The sequence below is a fragment of the Salarias fasciatus genome, chromosome 6, assembly GCF_902148845.1.
Source record: "Salarias fasciatus chromosome 6, fSalaFa1.1, whole genome shotgun sequence".
Lineage (NCBI taxonomy): Eukaryota > Metazoa > Chordata > Actinopteri > Blenniiformes > Blenniidae > Salarias > Salarias fasciatus.
Genome location: NC_043750.1, coordinates 28,379,327 through 28,401,279, shown reverse-complemented (window position 1 = coordinate 28,401,279; position 21,953 = coordinate 28,379,327). Strand labels below are relative to the sequence as shown.

Below are 21,953 nucleotides of genomic sequence, written 5' to 3'. Positions count from 1 at the left end.
GAATTTTTCTGTCACTCATCTTCTTTTAAATTCTTGATTGCCATCAGACTCCAAAGAAACTGTGAAAAACTATAGCAGAGATGTTTCTAACAAGATGTTCCCTACTTTCTGTGGAAACCAGGAGTAAAGGTTTGTAATGATAAGTGGACATATAGTCGAAAGTTATCCTGACCGGGGACCGAATGGATAGGCCATGAGCCTCTGGAGGGTGTGTGTGAGTGTGTGTGTGTGTGTGTGTGTGTGTGTGTGTGTGTGTGTAACAGAAGTCAAAGAATATGTGATCCATGAAATCAGGATGTGTGCAAGACGCATTTTAAAGCAAACAGCTGTACAGGAACAAAATTCTGCTGAATGAAATCAGTGCTGCCTGCAGAGAAGTGAGCAACAGTTTCATCTCCAACAAGAGACAATTTTTACTTCAGTTGCCACATTTGGGGGAAGAAAATGAATCTCTGTGATGTCAGTGATAAAAAATAATGGCTTTTGAAAAGATGACTTGGCCTTCAAAGTTTTGCATGGGTTATTCTTCTTATTCCATGCTTGATTTTCTCATATTGTACCCAGTTCTCCCATCCCGACTCTGAATTAGATAAAGATGGATAAACTATGGATGTATGGACGCCTCCTTTTGTCATCATCCCAACACATCAGTGAACGTCTGTCCCCATATGTCAATAAATACTGAAACAAATTCCTTACATCAGTACTGAAAGGAATGTTTTGGTATCTATTGCTTTGTGGTTTTTTTCCTCTTAATACCTTTTCCAGTTATTTGATAGTATTTCAGCCAACTTGCAGCACCAAAGGGACTGCGTGCGTCCTCATGGCATCAGGCTACATTTCTGCTGGCACGCATATTACTTCCCAATAAAAGAGATTTGATCCAGAGTCCTGATACGCCCTCCTGCCGCCTGCCTCGCCAGCAGATACTTGATGAATCAGAGGTGGTACAGGGGCCGTATGGGAGGGCTGGCTTACTGTCAGCAAAAACAACCTTCCAACGCGCACAGAGGTGGTTACTTAACAAGAGACACAAAGGAAACCCTGGCATCACCAACAACTTCTATATATGGGAAAATTAGGCTGAAAAGACGGTTAATACACTTAATAATATCACAAGTCAGCATCAGGAAATGTCTAATATGATGAGTGATCAGGATAACCAGTGGCTCTCAGAATTATAGGAAGAGGTTAAAATGTTGTGTTGCAGAGGGCCTGTTTAATGAGAAAGCCTGAAGTATTTCAAAAATAAAATTTCTGCATCATTGCTGCTTTATTTTTACTATAGCTATGAGAAAAACAGAAAGTTATCCTCCACTACTGGGTTTTATTCAAACCCTGGGTTCGTCTGTCCTGAGGGAATATCTTTAGGCGAGTATTTTCACAGATGTATAAAAGGAGCAAAGCAAATGTATTGGGTCATAATTTATTGCTCCCTAAATATCAGCAGAAAATGTAGAGTAATTTGGCATAAACAGAATTACTTCAAAGGTGTGACATGCATATTTTAATATTTATTTGTGCAAAGAAATAAAGTTGTTCAACTTGTAGCAGCCTATTCAGTTGAGTTTGTGAATTTAACCACTGAAAGAAACAACAGAAAGGGTAAATGACACAACACTGGATGACAAGTTTGTCGTTACGCAGTGATTTAGCATATCTTAGCGTATCCAATAAGAAGGTATGTACCACTGACCCTTGAGATCCAGTCTGGACCGGAGCAACCACCCAGCAAAGGCTCGCTTTGCACATTGCTTTATTTGTCTCGTAAGGGAAAATATAAAACTATATTTTGGAGTGAAAATGGTAAACTCCGATTTGTTAGTGGCGGTTAATTTTGACTAGAACAATGTTAGTAGTTGTCACTGGAAACAGGACTTTTTGCAAATCGCTTCCAGGGTGAAACTTTTTCAAAATGCAGCGGTCTCCATGTAAACTGGGAAAACACAACTTTACTGAAAAGTGCAGTTCTGCACGTGCACAATATGGGATCATGGTCAATAGCTTTTTGGAACAGGTGAGTGGATGGATAAGGCTTTGCACGTTCTGCATTATTTGAGGTGAATTGGTGGCTGTGTCCTGTTTTTACACATTGCCATGTGGAAATGACTCCGGTGTCCTGTGAGCCTTAGTTTAATAAAGGAGGCGGATGGATTATTGTAATTTGAGAAAAACAAATATAAGTAAAAATGAAATTGTTCAATATATACTGTATCAACAATGAAATGCCATTAAGCCTTAGGGAACCTTTTCAAGAAAGAATTGTGTTAGTGAAATACCAGCATGTAGTTTCCAGTTTGGTATTGATTTGTCGATTGGGACTCCAGAGAATCATCCCTGCAACAGTCTTCTCATGTTGCTGCTTCAATGCAATGCTAATTTATGCATTTCTAAATGTGATGAATCCTCCAGACTCAGAGTTTAGTGCAAGAATATGAATGCCGGGGTTTCAACAATTGCTTGGTGTGGTTTGTTTGTGTTCCCACAATCTTTAATGTGTTCACAGTGGTCTGGTTTCAGTCGCTCACAGATTGTCCACTTTTTTCTTTTATATAAATATATACCCTGAGGTGACGATGGACGCAAGCCACGTGTTAACATGTGCAATTACATCTCTATGGGTGTTGTAGGGTTGAGAATGACTCAACAAACAACAAGAACACAGTGATCACATTACAGGAAGGAAAACAGAGAGAGAGGAGAGTACCACATTCCCATTCAGCTCTCTGTATACAGGGATATTTATAGCTCAAATTGCCAGAGTATGCCATGAAAATAAGCTTAATAGTTTTAAAAAAATAGTAAAGTATTGCATATAGGTGGATTAAGATGCATTTTGTCTGATGTTTAATTTTTCAGTTCCATACTTTCTGAACAAAATAAAAAAAAAAAAAACGATTGTACTGAAAGACCATAAAAACACATAATAAATCCCAAATCTTATTTCTAAATCACAAGAACACAAGAAATCAAACAAAGACATAGTGGACAGTTGGAGGACACGCGGTCTCTCTGAGCTGCCGTTGTTTTAAAGTGTTTTGAGGTTAAAAACAATGTGATGGATGCTGGTGCCAGAATGCGCTGCCTGGACACAGCCTCGTGTCTTGATTAATTGATGGGAGACAGAGCGGTGGGCTCCCTTCGGTGCTTCATGTGCTCTTTGCCTGTTTGCCTCACTGGGTGTGCGGAGGCAACGTTACTGTATGGAGGAGGAAAAAGGGAGTGGGGACATTATAGGCACTTTACAAGGGCAGAAAAGGCTTATTTTAGCGCTGTGGGTTTCCTATGGCTTCAGAAACAAGGTTAGGCTGGAGTGATAAATATATCCTTTGTCCTTTCTGTGAGTTCTAATGTTACGGGGGTGGGTAGCTATCAGATGAACAGGTGAACAAGAGTCAGGTGGCCAGATGAGAAAGCCTGAGTGAAATCAAATTAGGCTCCTTCATCCCAAATGACTGTGATTCTGTATCTCCTATGACATCGGTACGTTGCAGCCAAAAATGGCTGAGTAAATCACTGTTTATCTCTGAAACAAACATCTGGATGAAGACACTGTAGAAAATATGGATGAAATGAAGCTGATCAGGCAAAACAAACAAGCCAGTAATCACCAAACCGTTCACTGCATCAATAATCAGGATTTTTAGCTTTGAAATGCCACTGCACCTGCCCAATCAATTTGCAGAACTGCCTCTGCATTCAATATTGATTCCAATGTGTCAATACTGTTTGAGAAACTAAAACCAAGAAGAACAATTCGATTCTTGTGCCTGACTTGTGTGGGTAGCTAAAACATCACATTTCCATGCTGCTGCATCTATTTAAAACTGCCAAGGCAATATTTTTGAGGGTATGTGCAAGACAGCTGCATGCACCGCAGCATCTTTATCTGGTCTGCCAGCTGGAGATTAGATAGAAAAAAAAAGAAGCATCAAAACATATTAACGTGTTTGGAGTTACCTGTCAGACACGCGAGCCGCCTGCTCGCAAATCTCCTTTCATAATAAATGTTTTAGAACTGTGTGAATTAAAATGTCAGAAGTGGATGGAAATTGAAAGCTGAGACACGTGAAAGCAACATATTTCCATATCGTAGGAAGAATCATTGAGAGGTTTGATCTGAGCACTGATCTCCGCATGTGTGAAAAGACTGTCTGAATCCACAGAGAATCTGCAACAAATTCTAAAACAGTGATTGAAAAGAAAAACAGAAAGTTTATTGACCATATAATAAAACTAAAGGCCCATTTTTTTTTTAAAGTTGCCCATATCCTCTCTGTCTCTCTAGTTCACTGATCCATTTAATTAAATGTGGAGACCAATAAATGCTCCAAGCCATTAAATAAGAGAAGTCTATATATAAAAAAAGGGTAACACAATCAGTGAATAATGTGATAAAACATAAAAATGTGATCACATTATAGAAATGCAGTATTGTTTCTGTTGCAAATGTTTGAAAAAACCTGGAAGGATCTGCCTCAGTTTTCACTAGTAGAGAGTGAATAACCTTAAAGCCGACATTTCAACAGACGTCCTTCTGGACCGCAGACAAATTCAACCCTGTGAAGGAGGCTGGGGCAGTCCTGAAGGACCCCACCCAGCCTGGAAATCTCCTGTTCTCAGCGCTGCCCTCTTGAAGGAGACACAGACCCTTTAAAACACGAGTGAATAGACTAAAAACAGCTTTCACCCTCAAGCACTCCCCTCCCGCTCATAAGACTTAAAGTGCACTCTGCCCTGAACTCTACTTCTCATTTGTGCATCCTTTATTTTCCTTGAAAGGAAGCTACATTTTTTTCCTTAATTAAAAAAAAAAAACAGTTTAAATGTGTTTTATGTATAGAAATAAAGTTACCTGGGCGGCACGTGACCCTTGGATGACCTTGATTGACCCACTATGGACCTATAAGCATTAATTTATTAATTACTATTTATTTATTTGATGAGCAACTTATTATTTTTTTTTATTTCTCATGCTTGAATTACTCTCCTTTTGTCCTCAACAGCAATAGTTTTTTTTTTTTTAACCACATTGATCATAATCTCTAGAGGATAAAACACGAGGCTATTTAAATACTGAGGTCAGTGATGAGGAATGGTCTTCGATTAAAAATGTGATAATTCTCAGTTTAAGTTTGCAAACCACAGGGATCGGTGTAGCACTGATGCCCCCCCCCCCCCCTCCTCCTCCTCCCCTCCCCTCCCCTCCCCTCTCGCGCTGCATGCTTCGCCCCTCGTCCTGCAGGAATTGACTCTCCTCGATGCTGCAGCCCGACTCTGACACAGCCGGCATGTCTGCGAACTGAGCGAAGCCTCGATCCCTCCTCCTTCACCTCCGCACAACTTGACTTTTGTTTTTTTTTTTTGAAGGAAGCAGAGAACCGGTGGGGTTTTTGTACATTTTCTTTTTTGTCGTTGGTTTTCTTTCTTCTCTCCAAACACTGCGACGAGGCTTTAGACGGGGACTTGGAGGAGGATCACAACAAGGTAAGACGCCGAGAGAGAGAGAGAGGGAGGGAGAGGGGGGGGGGATGCTGGATGCTGCAGCTTTTTGCTGTCCGGGACGGGATGGTGAGAGGCTGGATGCACTTGGGGGGGAAAAGGAACAAAAAAAAAAGATGCTGACGCTTCCGATCACTTTGCAGAAACGGGCTGACATGTATGCAAGTTATGGCTCCCCCGGATCGTGCGCATTTAACACGGCGTGTACGTGCGGGGACGCGGTGCGGGGAGCCGCGCTTCATGTGCGTGTTACTGTAAAAGGTTTCGAAATGCTGCAACGCACCAGAAGCATCGAGTTGATACTGTACGGGTTCACGTGAGGAGAGACGGAGGATGCTGCTGCTGCTGCTGCTGCTGCTGCTGCTGAGGCTGCGGCTGATGATGATGATGATGGAGAGGAAGGAAGGAAACCAGGAAATGATTTAAAGACGCTCGGCTGGTGCAGCGAGCAGCGAATCACAGCAGTGACTGCAGCAAGTTTTCCCAAAGATGTTTGCCTTCCCTGCAGAGTCAGTGTGCTGCAATGTCAGGGGGGATGCTGTCAGATGCAGCATGCGACGTCTAACTGCGTCTTGTAGAGACTGCAGAAAGGCAAATTTTATAAAATCCGTTTTTTTTTTTTTCAAAAATGATATTTGAATCTCTCAGATACACTGAGAAATTCTACAGAGTTTCATTGCCCTTCACTCATCTATTTTAAAATGACTACAGATCACGTCAAGGTCATTAAAGTTAGTTTTTGTGCCTCTGAGACACGATGTCCCAGATGAAATACTGCAATAACCAGTTCTAATTTTCACAAATGGATTGTTGAGTCTTCATCAGTCGATGTCAATACTAAATATAGAGTTTTCAAACTGACTGCATCCCGTGTGAAGTAAAAGATGCACTGCAGGACTTTTTGGATAGACAGCCCTCCCCTTTGTCCCGCTGTTGGGACGTGACGCTCTCTGGGGCCCGTCCACCGACATGGAGCAAGCCTCCACTTGCTCATCTTTGACCCCTCTTTGTTTGCGTCCTTTTTACGATTCTGGGAGTCGTTTCCACGAGGGCGAGCAGTCTGGCAGTCTCAGCATAAATGCGCCCAAGATGGATAGTAGTCACAAATCGAGGACGCAGGTGCACAAAGAAACACACACACACACCCACCACACACTTATACCTCAGGACATGGAGTGGTGTTTTAAGGTGAAATTCACAGTTTTATTACTGGAGTGAGTTCCATGTTGAAACTCTTTAGTTTTTCCCTTTGCAACAAAAATGTCTAACAGGATCTAGTTTTCTCTCCGCAACGAGCCTCATCAGCATTATCATCACCCACACACACACACACACACCCCATCCAATCCCATCGCGTCCCATGAAACTCATATGCACTAAGCTCCGGAGTGAGGCTGCATGTCTCGACAGTGGTGTTTATGCAGTCACAGCTTGTGTGTTCTGTCCCCTGGCTGCAGGTCTGCCCCCTGATAACGTGAGCACCGAAAGAGGAGAACACAGAACTGCTTCATCATGAATTTTGTAATGAAAGCTGCGCTGGGAGGTGAGTAGTCCGCCCGGCATGAGGTTGATTTAACGGCACTGCAGTGCAAAGGATTTTGAAAGATTGTTCGGAGGCACAACTGTACGAGCACTGACCGGGCGGTTACAGGAGACTCCGGGCTGCGATAATCCATCTTGCACCAAACCGCTGACCCCAGCAAGCACCAGATCCGCTCTTTGTTCCTTTCTGCAGGGTGCTTTAAAAGAGATCCCTTGACACAGTGTTGCTCGACTGACAAGAACCATCCTATCTGACAGTTCAGTGAAAGTACGGGAGTATTATAACCTGACTTAAGGAAAAATATGGAAAACCCATCATGCTTTTTTTCCCCCCCTCTTTATCTTTTTCTGTTAAGATAGATTTATGAAAAACAAATCAGAAATGGACACTTGAAAATTAGGTCCAGTCATATATACTAATAAAACATCTACTAAATAAGAATGCATTTTATCTAATAATAATAATTAAAAACACAATATTTCCTGGAAATTCATTGTGTGATTGTAGCTTGATGTCGATGCACAAGCATATAGCTTCTCATGTGATTTTAATAATGAAGAACTCTGTTTTTCAAGCCAGCTAAAGGCACTTTGTGCAGATAGGAGAGGCAGGGAAAAGCCGTTTTTCTGAGAACTATGACTAACGCTTTTTTTCCTTTCCACAAGACTTTTGTCCTTCAAAGCCTTCGGGCATTATCCTTCAGAATATTATCTTAGCTATTATTTGCCCCCTAATTAGTCCTCATTATAGCTTTGTAATTCATCCTTCTTGTCAGCCATAGCTTCAAGGCGAAAGGTAGGAAAGTGGCACCAGCAGTCATTACGCAGCCATTACACACACATCGGCCAGTGGTGCGCGATGCGGGGCTGTTTTGGTCCAGGTTACAGAGGTGTCAGGCAGTTACAGTTGGGCTGTGGAGTCGAAGCGCAGCCTCGGCTCGTCTCATTGCGATGCAGGGGATGCGAGCGCTGCCTTGTTCTGCAAAGCTGCCGTGCCTCTTGTCTGTGCCATGAATTCTTAAATCAGCTGCAACGCTTCGGATGCTGGCTGAACTCCGCATAAGTCCGCCTGCAGACTTTGGGAGTGGATTTGGGCAGTGTGGGTGTTTGCCTGCTTGTGTGTGTCTGAGTGTGTGTGTGTGTGTGTGTGTGTTTGTGTGGACCTGTGGTGGTGAGATGTTTTGCAGATACTCCTGGTGTCACTGAAGCATATCCACGAGGTAATTCCTGCAGGAGGCCCAGGGCCTTGTTAGGATATAGATTTTTCAGTAAAGCTGCGACAGAATGAAACTGAAATAACAGCCGCGCATTCAATTTGATACTGACGTGGACGTTATCGATATCTTGTGTCTTGGTCCAGCTTCCTGCATGCGATGACCTCTTCGCTCAAAAATGTCAGCAGAAATCCTGGCAGTGCGTTCAACCTTTAAACCGGCTTGTAAGAGGAATGATAACGAGATAATAGATAAAGAACCCAATTATCCCGATCATCAATCAGCCTGGCCATCATTCTGGTGCACACAGCCTGTTCGTTACTATGAGGCTGAAAACTCTCCAGTAAATACAATCTGCAATTTCTGTGCTTCCCTGTGGTTTAGAGATATTCAAACTGCATGTCTGTATTTCAGCCAGTGACCTTTGCTGAATGTCATTTCACTGTCTCTGTTTCTCTCTTCCTTCTTTGACATTTCTTGTAGTACTACCATAACATTTACTTTTGTTATTTGAGTACAGTGTGACAGCACTTGGCTTACAGCAGTGTTCCTCAAAGAGAGCAGGGGGACCGTAGCACCCTAGGGGGAGTGTTCAGTACTGCACAGACTGTGAGGAGTGTATGTTATGTTACGCTTTGTGATTCTCAGGAGACGTTATAGTTGGAAAAATGTTTCAAAGGGGCACATAGTTGAGAATGGTGGTTCAGAGGGCTGAAAGGAAAACACATTTAAACAAACATTGAGGTCTAGCTGAAATAAAACCCAAAGCAGGTCTTCAGAGAATCTGGTAAGATCTCTTTTGATGTGGTCGATGGAGAGGACTAATCAGTGAAGTGGTTGCAGACCCACATTTCACGTGACGATGCTTCTGAGAAACAGAGGTGGGCGTGGCAGGAAGTGACAGGAAGTTTTCCTTCTGAAGCTGTCAGGGATCACATCTGGCCGCTCGTGTCCATTCCATCTCCACTTTGCTCCCGTTTGATGTTGAATCCAATCTCCTGCCATTGAGTGTTTAGCTGAGTGTATCAGGCCACGGCCGGGTGGGCGAGAGTGTCCTCCGCTGCCAGTGCATTAAGTGATCCGTCGAGGCTTCCTTGGTTGCAGATACTTGGACGAACACACAGAAATGTTCCAGTGATGATACGACAAAATCTGAAAGTGATCGTTACGTGACGCCAAGATGCAGGTTGTCCTGCGGTGAAGGTCATTCGGTCCAAAAAAAAAAAAAAAGCAGTACATTAAAATATTATTGATGTGCAGTAAAAAGCAATCCAGTGTAGAAACCTTGAGAGGATCTGCCCGGTGTTTTCACCCTGATGCAATAAACTGTAAGCTGTACATTGAGAGCCTTTTCACCCGGATGGTCAGAATAGATTTTTAATGCCATTTGAAGTGCAGGCTGATGTAAAAAGAAGCGTTGCACACGAGACTGGATATGCACACATCAAAACACCCCCCCAAAAATCTGGTTCCTTAGCATTTTTCTTTTTTGTCCATATTGTGATTTGGCTGAAACATTAGAGTAATGAGTTTGTGACTTGCAGGGATCCCACAGGGAGGCTGTGTTAGGGATGGCGGACAAAACTTGAGACAATTCAAACAAGCAGAAAGACAATTCCAGTAATTGTTGGTTTAAATAAAGGTCATTACCAGCTTTTTATTTGGAAAATAACATTATATTCTGACTGAAATCTCTGATCTACATTGAAGGATGATCTGTGTCTTTGTTAACTGATGATCTTGTGAGGAAGTGTCCTTGAGCTGAACCCCAAATTGCTCCCACTGGATGGGTTGAACCCCTTCGATGGCAGCTGTCATCATTGGTGTGTGTGTGTTGGTGTGTGTGTGTGTGTGTTGTGTGTGCGTGCATGCGTGTGAGACTAACCATCTAAGGCACTTTGGGGCTTCTGAGGCAGTGAGACGATGCTATATAACTGAAATCCATAACTATTTGCTAATGATGAAGCAGCTGTATCCATGTGGAGTATTATCAATGCAATTTTTAAGCATTTAATGGTTTAATACGCATCAAGAAGGAATTGTTTATGATAAGAACTTGAAGACTTCCAATACATTTTTTAACCTGTACTGTTAAATTTTCATTGAAGTTAGAGGGGCTGTATCATGCAAAATTCACTTTTTGTATGTTTTAACCTTTTTATATAGTTATGTACTCACCAAAAACACCCCAAAGCATTTTTTCCTTCGTGTATATGTTTGAGCTTTCCTTGTTTTTCTGCTGCTCAGAGAGGCAGCCCCTCCCGCACCCGTGAAAATGCTCTGTTTCCCACGTTCACGTCACACGGAGAAGATGGCTCCCCTGAGCCCCCCTCCCGCAGCCCCTCGGCAATCAGCGTTGACGCTTTTTTCTAACTCTGATTATGGAGATAAACTTTAACCATCGTCTGAAAGCAACAATCAAGCAAGAGCAAGAGTCTGAAGGGTCTGTGCTTGGTGAGTTTCTAACAGGAAAAGACGTTTTTGCGTGTCTTTGCGTGTAGAGAAGCTAGAGCTAAAGAGCTAAAGCTAGCCAGCGTATTTGTTTTGAAGGGCTGATTGGTTGAAGTACGCTTTCAGTCAAAGTCCACAGGGGGAGAGGCGGGATTTTCAGTGAAACAGAGCGTTTTTTCTTCCGGGTTTCAGAATTAGCCCCAGAAAATCTTTTATTTCACACAAAATGACTTTTCCTTAGCGTCAAAAATAAACTATAACCATGTTAATGCCATTTCTAGGGTTTGGACTAGCTAAAAAAACATGATACAGCCCCTTTAATTGAATTGGTTCTGTCACTTTAACCAGTGTCAATTTTCCTCAGTATCTCTACTGAAGGTAAAAAATTGTGTTTTTTGCAGCTCTTTGTCTCATCATTTCATTCAGCATAGCTCATTCTCACATTGGCACAGGGAAACCAGCTCTCACACAGATACAGTGGTTTTAGTGCTGTCCCTGGCCACGCATTTTTCTCGAGCCGCCCTTGAGAAACATGAAGTTTAATCACCCGTTGGGTAACTTTTAAACAAAGTGCTGAAATGTGGCAAGGAAACTTTAGTCTGTGGACAGGTGGACTGCTGCCTCTGAATGAGCTGCTTCACCTGCACGACGAAGGGTGGACATCTGGAAAGAGTGCAGGCTGTCATAAAAACAACGGCTCAGCAGATGTTACGGGAGACAGCTTCCCATTTTTACACTTTTTGGATGTAGCACAAGTAGTACTTTTATTAATAAATAGCAAGCGCGTTCTTTTGAGCACTTGTGAGGATACGACACGAGTGGCGTCAGTCACAGCGAAGCTTTATTACTATTCATTGGGCCCGTGAAGCCTCAGAGCAGCAGGCTCATAGATTTTGCTCCCAACCTGAGACTCGCTGTTGTTTCCTTGCGAACCGATCGCTTCTGCTTGTTGAGTGCTTCGGTGCCGACTCAGCGCTTCTTCACTCTCAAAACTTGGAGTTAGTTTGACAGAATCAGGCCCCAGAAAAAAGGAGCTGCTCATTGTATCCCAAAGCCTGGAGCTCAATCAGACCCTGAAGGCCTCAGGCTGCAGCAGGCAGCAGACGTTATTCACCGCATCAGCAGAAAAGTCATAAAGCAGCCAAAAAGTCAACCAGTGACATTTAATTACCAAATGAACAAATACTTAACCTTTGGGTACGTGTGCAGTTTGTCAAGGGTTAGATCAGATTCAGGATGTCCAATGCAACACTGACTGCAACTTTTTTAACCTACAGGAACAGTTTGTGTAAAGACGACCACCAGACTGTATTTACGTATTTATATACCAGTATTTCCAGACGGGGTTCATATGTCAGATTGATTTATGCAGGATAACATGTGAAATGTATGAGAGGGTTAAAACTGTAAATTAGAATAGGTTACAGTGCAAAAGCAGTGTAACAGGTATGATGGTTGCAGGGTGATCAATAGGAGCCTTCCTGGATTGACTTCCATTTTGATCCACCTGGAGCAAACACTGTTCCAATATGGAGTCAGTATCAGTCATTTATAAAGCTTGTAGTTTTTACATTAAGTGAGACGATCCACTAATAAAATGAGGTAATTAGTTTACTTCAGTGCTGAGGCAGGTTTGTGTTGTTATGTGACTTCAGCTGAATGAAAGGGAAGCAAAACCTGATCATTTTCACTATTTCTTCTTTTTGTCCCTCCTGGACGACACCAAAAGGAGGGGAAAAAAATACTATGTTCTCACTGAAAAAGACATTTTTATGGATTTCCGCTGACTGTGCTAAGCTGTGGATCGTCCTGACTAAAGCATTGTGACAGATTTGTGGGTAAAACGAAAAGCCTGCTTCAATTTTTGTCCTCATAGTTTCCATCACAGTATATTTATTCTTTCTGTGGGCGAGGGGAACATTGCACAAAATGTCTTCACAGTAACATCTTTTATCGTGACTGTGGATGCTGTAATTGATTCTAAACACAACACACCGTCTTAAAAACTCACAAATGGACAAAAGAAATGTGTTTTTGTATATTAATGTACAATGCTGTTGCTATTTGGGGTGAAAGGAAAACAAAAGGAGACACCTTGAGGTATTCCTGCTCACCTCATCTCCTCCTAGTCTCCATAATCACATTTAGCAGCACTCTAATGTGATTGGCTGAGGGAACCAGGACTTCATCTCCTGATTGGGCTGAAGGTCTGCTCCCCCCCCTGACACTTGTCCTCACACACACACACACACACACACACACACACACACACACACATCTTCATCTCCTGCTCAACCCAACAAATCCAATTCACTTCTCCAAATTAACCTTGAGTTATGACTAGAGCTTGAGGTTCTCTGCAGATACGATCAGACACACGGAATCAATATTTAAGTCTCTCAATGCGCAAGAAAAGAGAAGTCGAGAAAAACGCCTCATTGCATCAGTGAAAAAAAAAAAAAAAAAGGTCTGATACACTTACAGATAGACGGCACATACTCCCGCTGACCGTCTGTGTCGTCCCTTCGACCCTTTCCAGCGCCGCACACACACCACGCTCCACTAACTGGCACTCCTCCGACAGGAGCGCTGTATTTCAGTGACAGAGCATAAACCAGAAGCGATGGCAGCCGGACTGACAACTGTCCTTTTTCTTGCTGTTATGCATATTATCCTGATGAGCGAGCCTGAGACACAGCAGTTCTTCCGACAGCAGTTGTGACACATCGCACTTAACGGAGAGGTGTCAGCAAGGCCTCGCTGCGATCCAGGATAGAGAAACAGGAGGGCATTTGGCAAAATGCAGAATTCCCTCCTCAGTTCTCTTTTGAGATTCACAAATGTGAAATAAACAGTCAAAACTTAATTATGTGGAGCAGCTATTATTCAGGTGACCTGTGTTATCTGACAAAAAAGAGCAAAAAATTCCCTCAAGTAGGGCCACGACTGCCGTCAGGACAGTGAGAGGGGAGAAACAATACTGAGGGGTCTGTGCAGGAAAAGGAGCATGCCATTCACTGCCACTGCATTCAAGCATTCAGCTAAATCCATAGGCAGTAGTTTGTAGTTTAAACTTCTCTGAAGCAAATGCATTCAACACAAGAGCTCAATCTTTTCCCCAAATTTCTCGAGTTGATGTTTATTTGAGAGCTGTTTTTTTTCAGGAAAAATCTGGGAGTCAGATGGAAGCCGTTTCCTGGCAGGACTTTATTCATGATGTTTTTTTGGTGGAAAAATAATCTTACTAAAAAGAATATAAACTGTTCCCTAAACTGATCAAAAGTAGTTTAATAAAGATGAATTAAAATGATTAAACAGGATTTACTGCAAAAATTAAAACAGCTACAGCACGTTATATTCATGTGTAGTTATATTTTGACCGTGGAACTCAAGGTGGGCGTCATACCGGGTTTGGAATACAGTCATAAAACCTCTCATGCGCTTAAAGTCTGTTATTATCTGCAAGTGAAGAAGCTGCTGAAAGATTCTTCACACTCCTGTTGTGTGACAGCTGCAGACTTTATAAAGAATCAACAAAAATGTGGGAATAAGCAAGAAAAAAAGGGTCGTGATTTTTATTATATGGATCACAACATCCATTCCCAATACTGTCTTATAGAGTGAGAAACATTCAGAAATTTAACATTCTATCAAAAATTTGTTTTTAATGCACGATAACGATGAGGGCAGTGTGGTTTAAGTGATGCAAATGAGAGGCTCATCCGCCCACACTTTGTTTTCAGAGCCATGCCTCACCGCCCTGCTCATGCAGGTTTTAGAGGCTCCAAAATTCACTGATTCAAATGAAATTCTTGTCATCCCGTTCTACAAAAGCCCGAGGAGGAGTCAGTGAACTGAGTTTGGAGTGCTTGGGCATGAAATCCTAACTAAAATCCTCAAAATATATTGGCGAAATCTGCACATAACGAGTGTGTTTTTAACTTTTCTGACTTGAATTGACTCCCTTAAATAAAAATCCCCACCTTCCACAACTCGACTGCAAACAACAGGAGAGAAAAATAATATTTTTAAAAAGTAATTTTAGCTTGCTTTCTTCTCTTTCAGTACAGTTTCAGCGTCTCTGCCAAATATTTGAACTGTGAAATAAGCCGCAGTGAGACAATGGCTTCCCTTCCTGAAGTCCAGACCTTGATCTTTAGTACACCCTTTGCGTTTTCCCACCACACTTTGGATTTAAAGAGGGATTTGCATGAGAACTTTGAGTGGGAAAAGAGAGATAAGTAGTGTTTATCTGATCCCTGTCAAAGGTTCGAGCTCTGAGAGAGATAGCTAAGGTTAGCCGACTTTCCCTCAAGACTTTGGATTTAGCAAAGATTTAGCCGAGAACTTTCAGAAGGGAAGGATTAGAGAAATGACACACTGTTATCTGGCAAAGAGGCGATGTCCAAAATCTGGGAGAGGAATCGCCGTTGTGAAATGTGTTATGTGCTTTAATATTAATTATTATTATTATGGTTGTTCATAGAGCGTTTTGACATTAGTTTGTCCCAGTGTGACTATGCACACTGTCAACACCTAAACAGCAGTGCTCGCATGTTTTATTATTTCTCAATCAGCCATTTAGCCTTCCAGGTAATGGGCCGTTTATTGTAATTTGGCCTACAGAGAAGCATTTAGAAGAAGTCTAAAAGCCCATCTGTGCACCTCCCATTACAAGGTTTCATTAGCTTTTGTGGTTTCCGACAATCCAAGCCACAAAATGCAGCATCGAACTCAATCAAAACTCCGTGTCACGTTATGTGACGACTGCAAATGTAACAGAATCACTCTTCTTTAAAGAGGACGTTGCTGTATCTCCTGCAAACGGCTCACAAAGCAACAGCAGGGATCACAGCTCAATATAACTCAGAGCTTTGTCTCACAGGATCCTTTTTTTTAACATCTGAACAAAGAGGGACTGAATTTGCTCTGAAAGACTTTCTGGAAAAAAAAGACCAAATTTGTTTTGGTTCAGCTTAGTGGTGTTAAAAATGGCAGTGAAAGGCTTTTTTTAGGCACGGTGAAGGAATCATTTGACAGCGGGGCTTAGCTGATTGTGAGTCATTGCTCCACTTACGGGATTCAATAGCAGTGTTTACATGGATTGTCTTAGACATATCAGCTCATAAGCTGATCAGGAAGGTTGCTCGTCTGATAAGCTCTTACCTCCTGAATGCAGCGGGAGACACATCAGGTTTAATTCTGGAACACTGTTTCACAAAGATCACTGCTCGCAAAATATTATCAGTGATTACAGTTTTCGCACCTATTAACATGGAACTTAACTGTTCTGAAATTAAGAGCAAACAGTAAAGGCAAACTCTGACATACTTTTATTTTAACCGAAGGTTTCTCTGTTTTTAAGTTGTGCTTCTTGCTTGCGCTCTTTCTCGTCAGCTCCTCTTCACCTGAACTGTCTGTTCTGTTCTGAAACTATGAGATTTCATAAAGAGGTGGAGTAAATGGAGTTCTCAGCAAGTTGTGGGCGTCTTTGCATATAATTCGCACATTGATCTGAATGCCGAGAAACAGTAAACAGAGGATCATTCCTGCAGTCAGGCTTCATTTTCAAATATATTTAAAGGTATATGATTATTATACAAGAAAATTTTTGCAATGAGAAGCCTGTTCTGTGATAAAACTGACTTCAAAGTGACTTTGTTTGCCGCGGTGCTCAAGATAAGCGTTATCTCTAATAAATGTGTGCAGTGGATCTTTACAGTAAGCACATGTGGATGATGGATAACCAGTGATTAGAATCTCTCCACCAGCAGCGCAAAAGAACACTTGGGCGTGAGCTCCTAATACTCCACTAAACAGACGCATTCACTCAGAGAAGGTAGTGTGTGTGAGTGTGTGTGTGTGTGGTGTGTGTGTGCTCACCATGCAAGCCATGCAAGTCTAAAATGGATCTAAGCAATTATTTATGTTCACATGAGCATCATGAGAACACGTATCGGGCCTTAGATGTATTTTTCTCATTTCTCCTGACCACCTTTCTTTCTCACGCTCGTGTTCACGCCAGTGTGAAACGGAGATAATGATCACGTCTCGGCAGATATTGCTGCGTCAGCGCCCATCGAACGCTGATACAGCAATACCTCGGTTTGGATTTCTCTCTTCCCCTCATTGGTTGTCTGTCTGTTTCAGTTCAATCGAAGTGGCTCATTAATGTGATTGATCAATTGTTTAACTTTCTTTTCTTTTTTTTTTCTTTAAAGGCAGCAGGTGCTCTGCATAATTCCGATCTCTTTGCAGGAGTGTGCACTGCAGCTCCCGGAGAGCGCCTTTTCAGGTTTCTGTAGGCAGCCATTTCTGTGTCAGCCATTTTGGCTGTCATCACTAACCTCTCTGAATCATGCATGCACGTTTTCTGAAGCGGTCGGGGGACGTTTTTTGGAAATACTCTCACTCTTGATGCCATTTCCTTTCCTTTATGCTTCACCAGTGGATGATGTTTAAATAAAACGTGACCTGCCCAGGAGGCAATAACCTCCAGATTCATGACCCATGGAGCGCAGAGTTTTTATCCGTCCATGATTTCAGCTCTGTTCTTTCGGAATGGGACGGTGAAGGAGTGGAGGCTAACGACGCCGACACTGTGACGGAGCCAGGCCACAGGTTTAAAGTCCATCACAGGGAAAAATGAGAAATCAAACACAGTTCTGCACCCCTGTGGGATTTATCATCACCATTTAACCCAACAAGCACACCACTCAATAGATTTCATTTGAAGTGAACTATTGTTTATGATTATTTTCTAATTTTTGAACTGCCTGGAGCTGCTCTTGAAACAATCAAAATAAATTCCCTTTGCAATCTGACTTTCAGCTTTTTCTTCAAAAGTTTTTGAAAAACAAAGAAGGGCAGGGAAAAGCTATTAATTATATTTATATTATTCATTGAACAACAACCATAATAATTGTAAAAAAAAAAAAAGAAGGAAAGAAAAAGAAATTAATTTCAATGAGTGCATCACAACTGCAGAATATTCTTATTTATGTAGCATTTTCAGTGTAAAGCAATATTAAAGAGTTTCAAAAAATGCAGTAACCACCCTTCCGTACATATGGACTAAATTATTATCAGTCAATTAAGTGTGAGAGAGAACAGCTGCTATGAGGAATGTGAGCAAGAGAAAACCTGCATGTAAAAATCAAAATAATTCCCAATATTAAGTTATGAAAACATCTCCAGCCTTTAGACGAAAATTAAAGACAAAAAGAATGTGCAACATGGCTCAGACTTAGCGAAGGTTTTCATCTCCTCACATATTAAAAGCCTTTATTTGTGTAATATAGAGAGAAGCAATCATAAGACTGCATGACGGTGAGAAAATTTGTTTAATGTTTAATCTTTAAAAAAGTTCTGTGTCAGATCTTCAGGCAAATATTTAATTGAAAAAGAGAATAACCTCTGCAAACAAAAGAAGATTTTAATTGAAAACTTTTAGTAAAAAAAGTAATGACACCCTGAATTTGAACGTGGGTTTGTGTCCTCTTCAGAGGGAACGACTGCACCGCATCTCTTTCTCCTTTTTCTCTCATGTCTTTCATCCCTTTCTCCGCATTACAGTTTGTTTTTGTAATGCCGATGAGTCAGAATACTAACAGTACCAGGGGCGGCCGAGGAGCACTCAGTCTGCATCTTCTTTCTGTTTTTTCCTCTCCTCATACGCCTCCTGCCTCGCTCTCTCTCTCTCTCTCTCTCTCTCTCTCCATCAGCCCCTACTTCTCTTCCACTCTCCTTTCTTTCTCTGCCTTCCCTCTTGGAGCTGATTTTCTTCTATCTGTGTTTTCCCTCCATCCTCCCAGCTGTCCCTTTCACTTCGGTCCCACAGAAGCTGCAGATTAATCCTGCTAACTGGAACAGTTCAACTAACTGAACTCAATGGACTCTGACAGATTCTCTCTGCTCCCGCTCCTCCTGTGTGCCTCCACGCGTCTTACTTTCTCACAATTTCCAGAAGTTTACTGACCCCATATTTTATGCCCACTTCTCAAAGTGCACTTTATTAAATAGACAAGCCTTTTCCAGTCCCGTTGATTTGCGCTTCCAGCATTTTCCAAATATTCTGAGCACTTGCAAATTCAGGAGGCTGTAGGTTTGCTTCCTGAGGCCCTTCGTCCTCCTCTGTCTGTATCTCAGGTGGGCCTCCCGATGTGGGCAAGATGCTGGGCGGCGAGGAGAAGGAGGAAGACCCCGACGCAGCCAAGAAGGAGGAGGAGAGAGGCAGGAGGCGCTGAGGCAGCAGGAGGAGAGGAAGGCCAAGTATGCCAAGATGGAGGCTGAGAGGGAATCCATGAGGCAAGGCATCCGGGATAAGGTAGAACGCCGCGTCAAGCAGCATTGAAATATGATCATGTCATGTAAAAAATGATAAATAACCAACCTGCCTAAATGGAAATACAGTATGTCTCCATGAGCAGCTACAAAAAAAGACAGAAAAAACAAGAACGTATTAAAGGGATCTCATAAGTTTTATTTATGTGGATGTTATTGAGTGTAAAGTGTAATCTCATGAAAACAAAATGTCTATGTATGTCTTCACTTTGGATCTTATGACAGTAAAACTACTTTCAGCGAAGCGCCGTGTTTCAAGCAGACTAAAGTGACTTTGTTTCGCTTCTTTTCATGTTATTTTTAGCCTCGTCCCTCTTGGTACAGCAGATCACTTGAATCTGAGAGTAGGTGAACGCAAGTGAGAGGAGATGAAGAGATATTTAACATGAAAATGGAAAATGAAGATGAAGCCATTAAGCCATTTTCCTATAATCCACTACGGTCGTGGAGACTTTGCATTTGGTTTTTCTCCTCTGCGTAAGGGTTTGTTTGTAGTTTATCGTGGAGCGTGAGCTCAGCCGTCTGCACAGCCCGAGCTGCTGCAGTGGCTGCGGCGGAACCGCTCCACTGCGGAGACGGAGAGGAAGACAGGCTGCCTGTGGGCGGGGCCGGTCCGGAGGGAACGCCGTGAATCAGCGGTCCTCCTCCCCTGGCTCCTCACCTCCTCCACTCTTTTTAACTCCTCCCAGAGGAGGATAGCAGACGAGGACCGGCTCCTGAAGCGCTCCTTACAGGACGGTTTCTGTCAGCCTTCTCCGCAGATCCGCTCTGTTGCGGCGGAAAGTGTCCACATTATCTGGGAAGCCTGTGGCTAGACGTACAAGACCGCAACAAAGACGGCTGCGCTTATTTTTGGATCTGTGCTGCGTTACGTCACAATACTTTTAGAGTCACGTTCAGGGCGAATAAATACCAGGCACAGATTTTAACATGGCATGCTTTTTTTAGTGTCTCATTTAGTATGATCAATTTGTCAATATTCAAGTCAGTCGATCTCTGCATCAAAAGAATAGATTTTTTGAAAATGTTTGCAATTTTAAACTAGATTAAATGTACCTACTTACTGCCCCAAAACTACAACATCTGTGTTTGACCCACAGTACGGCTTGAAAAAGAAGGAGGTGGCTGAGGCCGAGGCGGCGGCGGCGGCCGAGGAGGCCGCAGAGGGGAGCTTGACCCGGCCCAAGAAGGCCGTGCCCACCGGCTGCGGCGACGAGGAGGAAGAGGAGAGCATCATGGACACAGTGATGAAATACCTGCCGGGCCCCCTGCAGGACATGCTGAAGAAGTAGGTCAGGGAGTCAGTTCAGGCTGACATTTCTAGCTTAGTTCCTGGGCTCCAGTTGCAAGGTTGGTTGGGATGAGCGAGGTCGGTGTCCGGGTTTGTTTTTTGGTGTTCGGACAGACCAACAGTGCCAACTGCAGCCGCGAGACTAAACTAGACCGGCCCTGTTAGCGATGTGACGTGAAGCTAACAGCCGCAGAGGGGCTAAAAAGACACACGCGAGATGGTTTATCCTTCCAGTCCGAGAAGTTTTAAACTCCTTTTTTCCCCCCGTCCTCTGCAGCAGCTGCACAGCTCTCTCGCAGAAATAAAAAAGAAATATATATATAATCCTTGTCCACCACGTTCACTCAATTTGTACATAAGTAATAACATAACAAGCCTGAAGGTGGGCAAACAATCATGAATATAATATTAGAACTATTATTCTGTGTGTCTGTCTCCAAAAACAAAGAAAAAAAAATGTGATAACTTGATAAGCCATATTTTAAAAAGGAAATTTAAAGACTACTGTCGTGTGCTCCTAAGGCTTCTGTTTTGTGTTCATCCATGTCGAAGATTTCTGTGAAGAACTTTTTGCACACAGTTGTTACACATTCTCTGTATAAAACCTATTGTTGAGCCCCCCCCCCCCCCCCAACAGGAATCCCACGACGCCAACATCCGAGTGTTACACGTCCATGTAGTATAGTGTTTAAAATGTTTCTATTCCCGCGTCCAGTGCTCCCCCTTCTTACGTCTTGCATGCCATTTGTCTGGGACAGTTTGTTGTGTGAATATGTAACTCCCACTTTCCCCGTCCACTTTATCTTGCAAAAAAAAAAAAAAAATACAAACAAACAAAAAACAGCAAAACAATAAGGCAATAACTCTTGAGTTTGATTGTGTTTTCACCGCCATGTCAATATAATCGTTAATAATATAAGTACTTAAAAACAAAAGATATGTATGCATTCAGGAAGTTTGATTTACATGTTTGCAGGGTTTTCCTTTTTTGTTGTCTCATTGTTTTGATGAAGAATGACTGCGGCTGCTGTTCATATAGCAGCCAAAACCTTAAGCTTTCAGCCATAAAACCAGAACTTACAGTATATATTCTACTACTATCAGGATACTAGAAGGGAATGAAGACTGAAATAAACAGTGTGAATTAAAGAATATAGACATTTCTGCATTAGCAGTATTAACCTGTGTGCTGGCTTAGAGTCTGAATTTCCTATCATGTGAAGGTAGAGAAGAGAAAGAAACTGTCTTCCCTCTTACAATACACACACACATACGCACACACATGCACACACATACATATGCACACAAATACACACATTGTTTAATGAATACTGGAGTTTGCATACTGATCTAGTTAAAAAAAAGAGTTGTTTTAAAAGAGGTTGTGATGTGATGCTTGATTCAGTTCCTTGTCGTTAGTTAGTTTAGATGTGAGGTGGAGATCGGTGCGGGCGATGCAGAGCGATGTGAGCAATAAAGGGTATCATAAAGGATTATTGTGTATGTTTCTGCCTGAGATTCAATAAAAATTTAAAACCTTGTTCACAGACATTAAAAACTGTGTCAAATTCTTTCTCTCGGTTACGGTTCAGATGTGGATTCTTCTTTTT

General features: G+C 42.3%; 1 protein-coding gene across 1 annotated transcript; it reads left to right on the top strand.

The window, feature by feature from the left end:
- The first annotated feature begins 5,438 nt into the window (after positions 1 to 5,438).
- LOC115389722 (complexin-1) lies at positions 5,439 to 21,273 on the top strand. The gene is given in 5 exon segments (XM_075410419.1): positions 5,439 to 5,487; positions 6,960 to 7,045; positions 18,858 to 18,934; positions 18,937 to 19,035; positions 20,153 to 21,273. Coding segments are annotated over 4 exon segments (399 nt in total). The 5' UTR covers positions 5,439 to 5,487; positions 6,960 to 7,014; the 3' UTR covers positions 20,345 to 21,273.
- Positions 21,274 to 21,953: the final 680 nt, after the last annotated feature.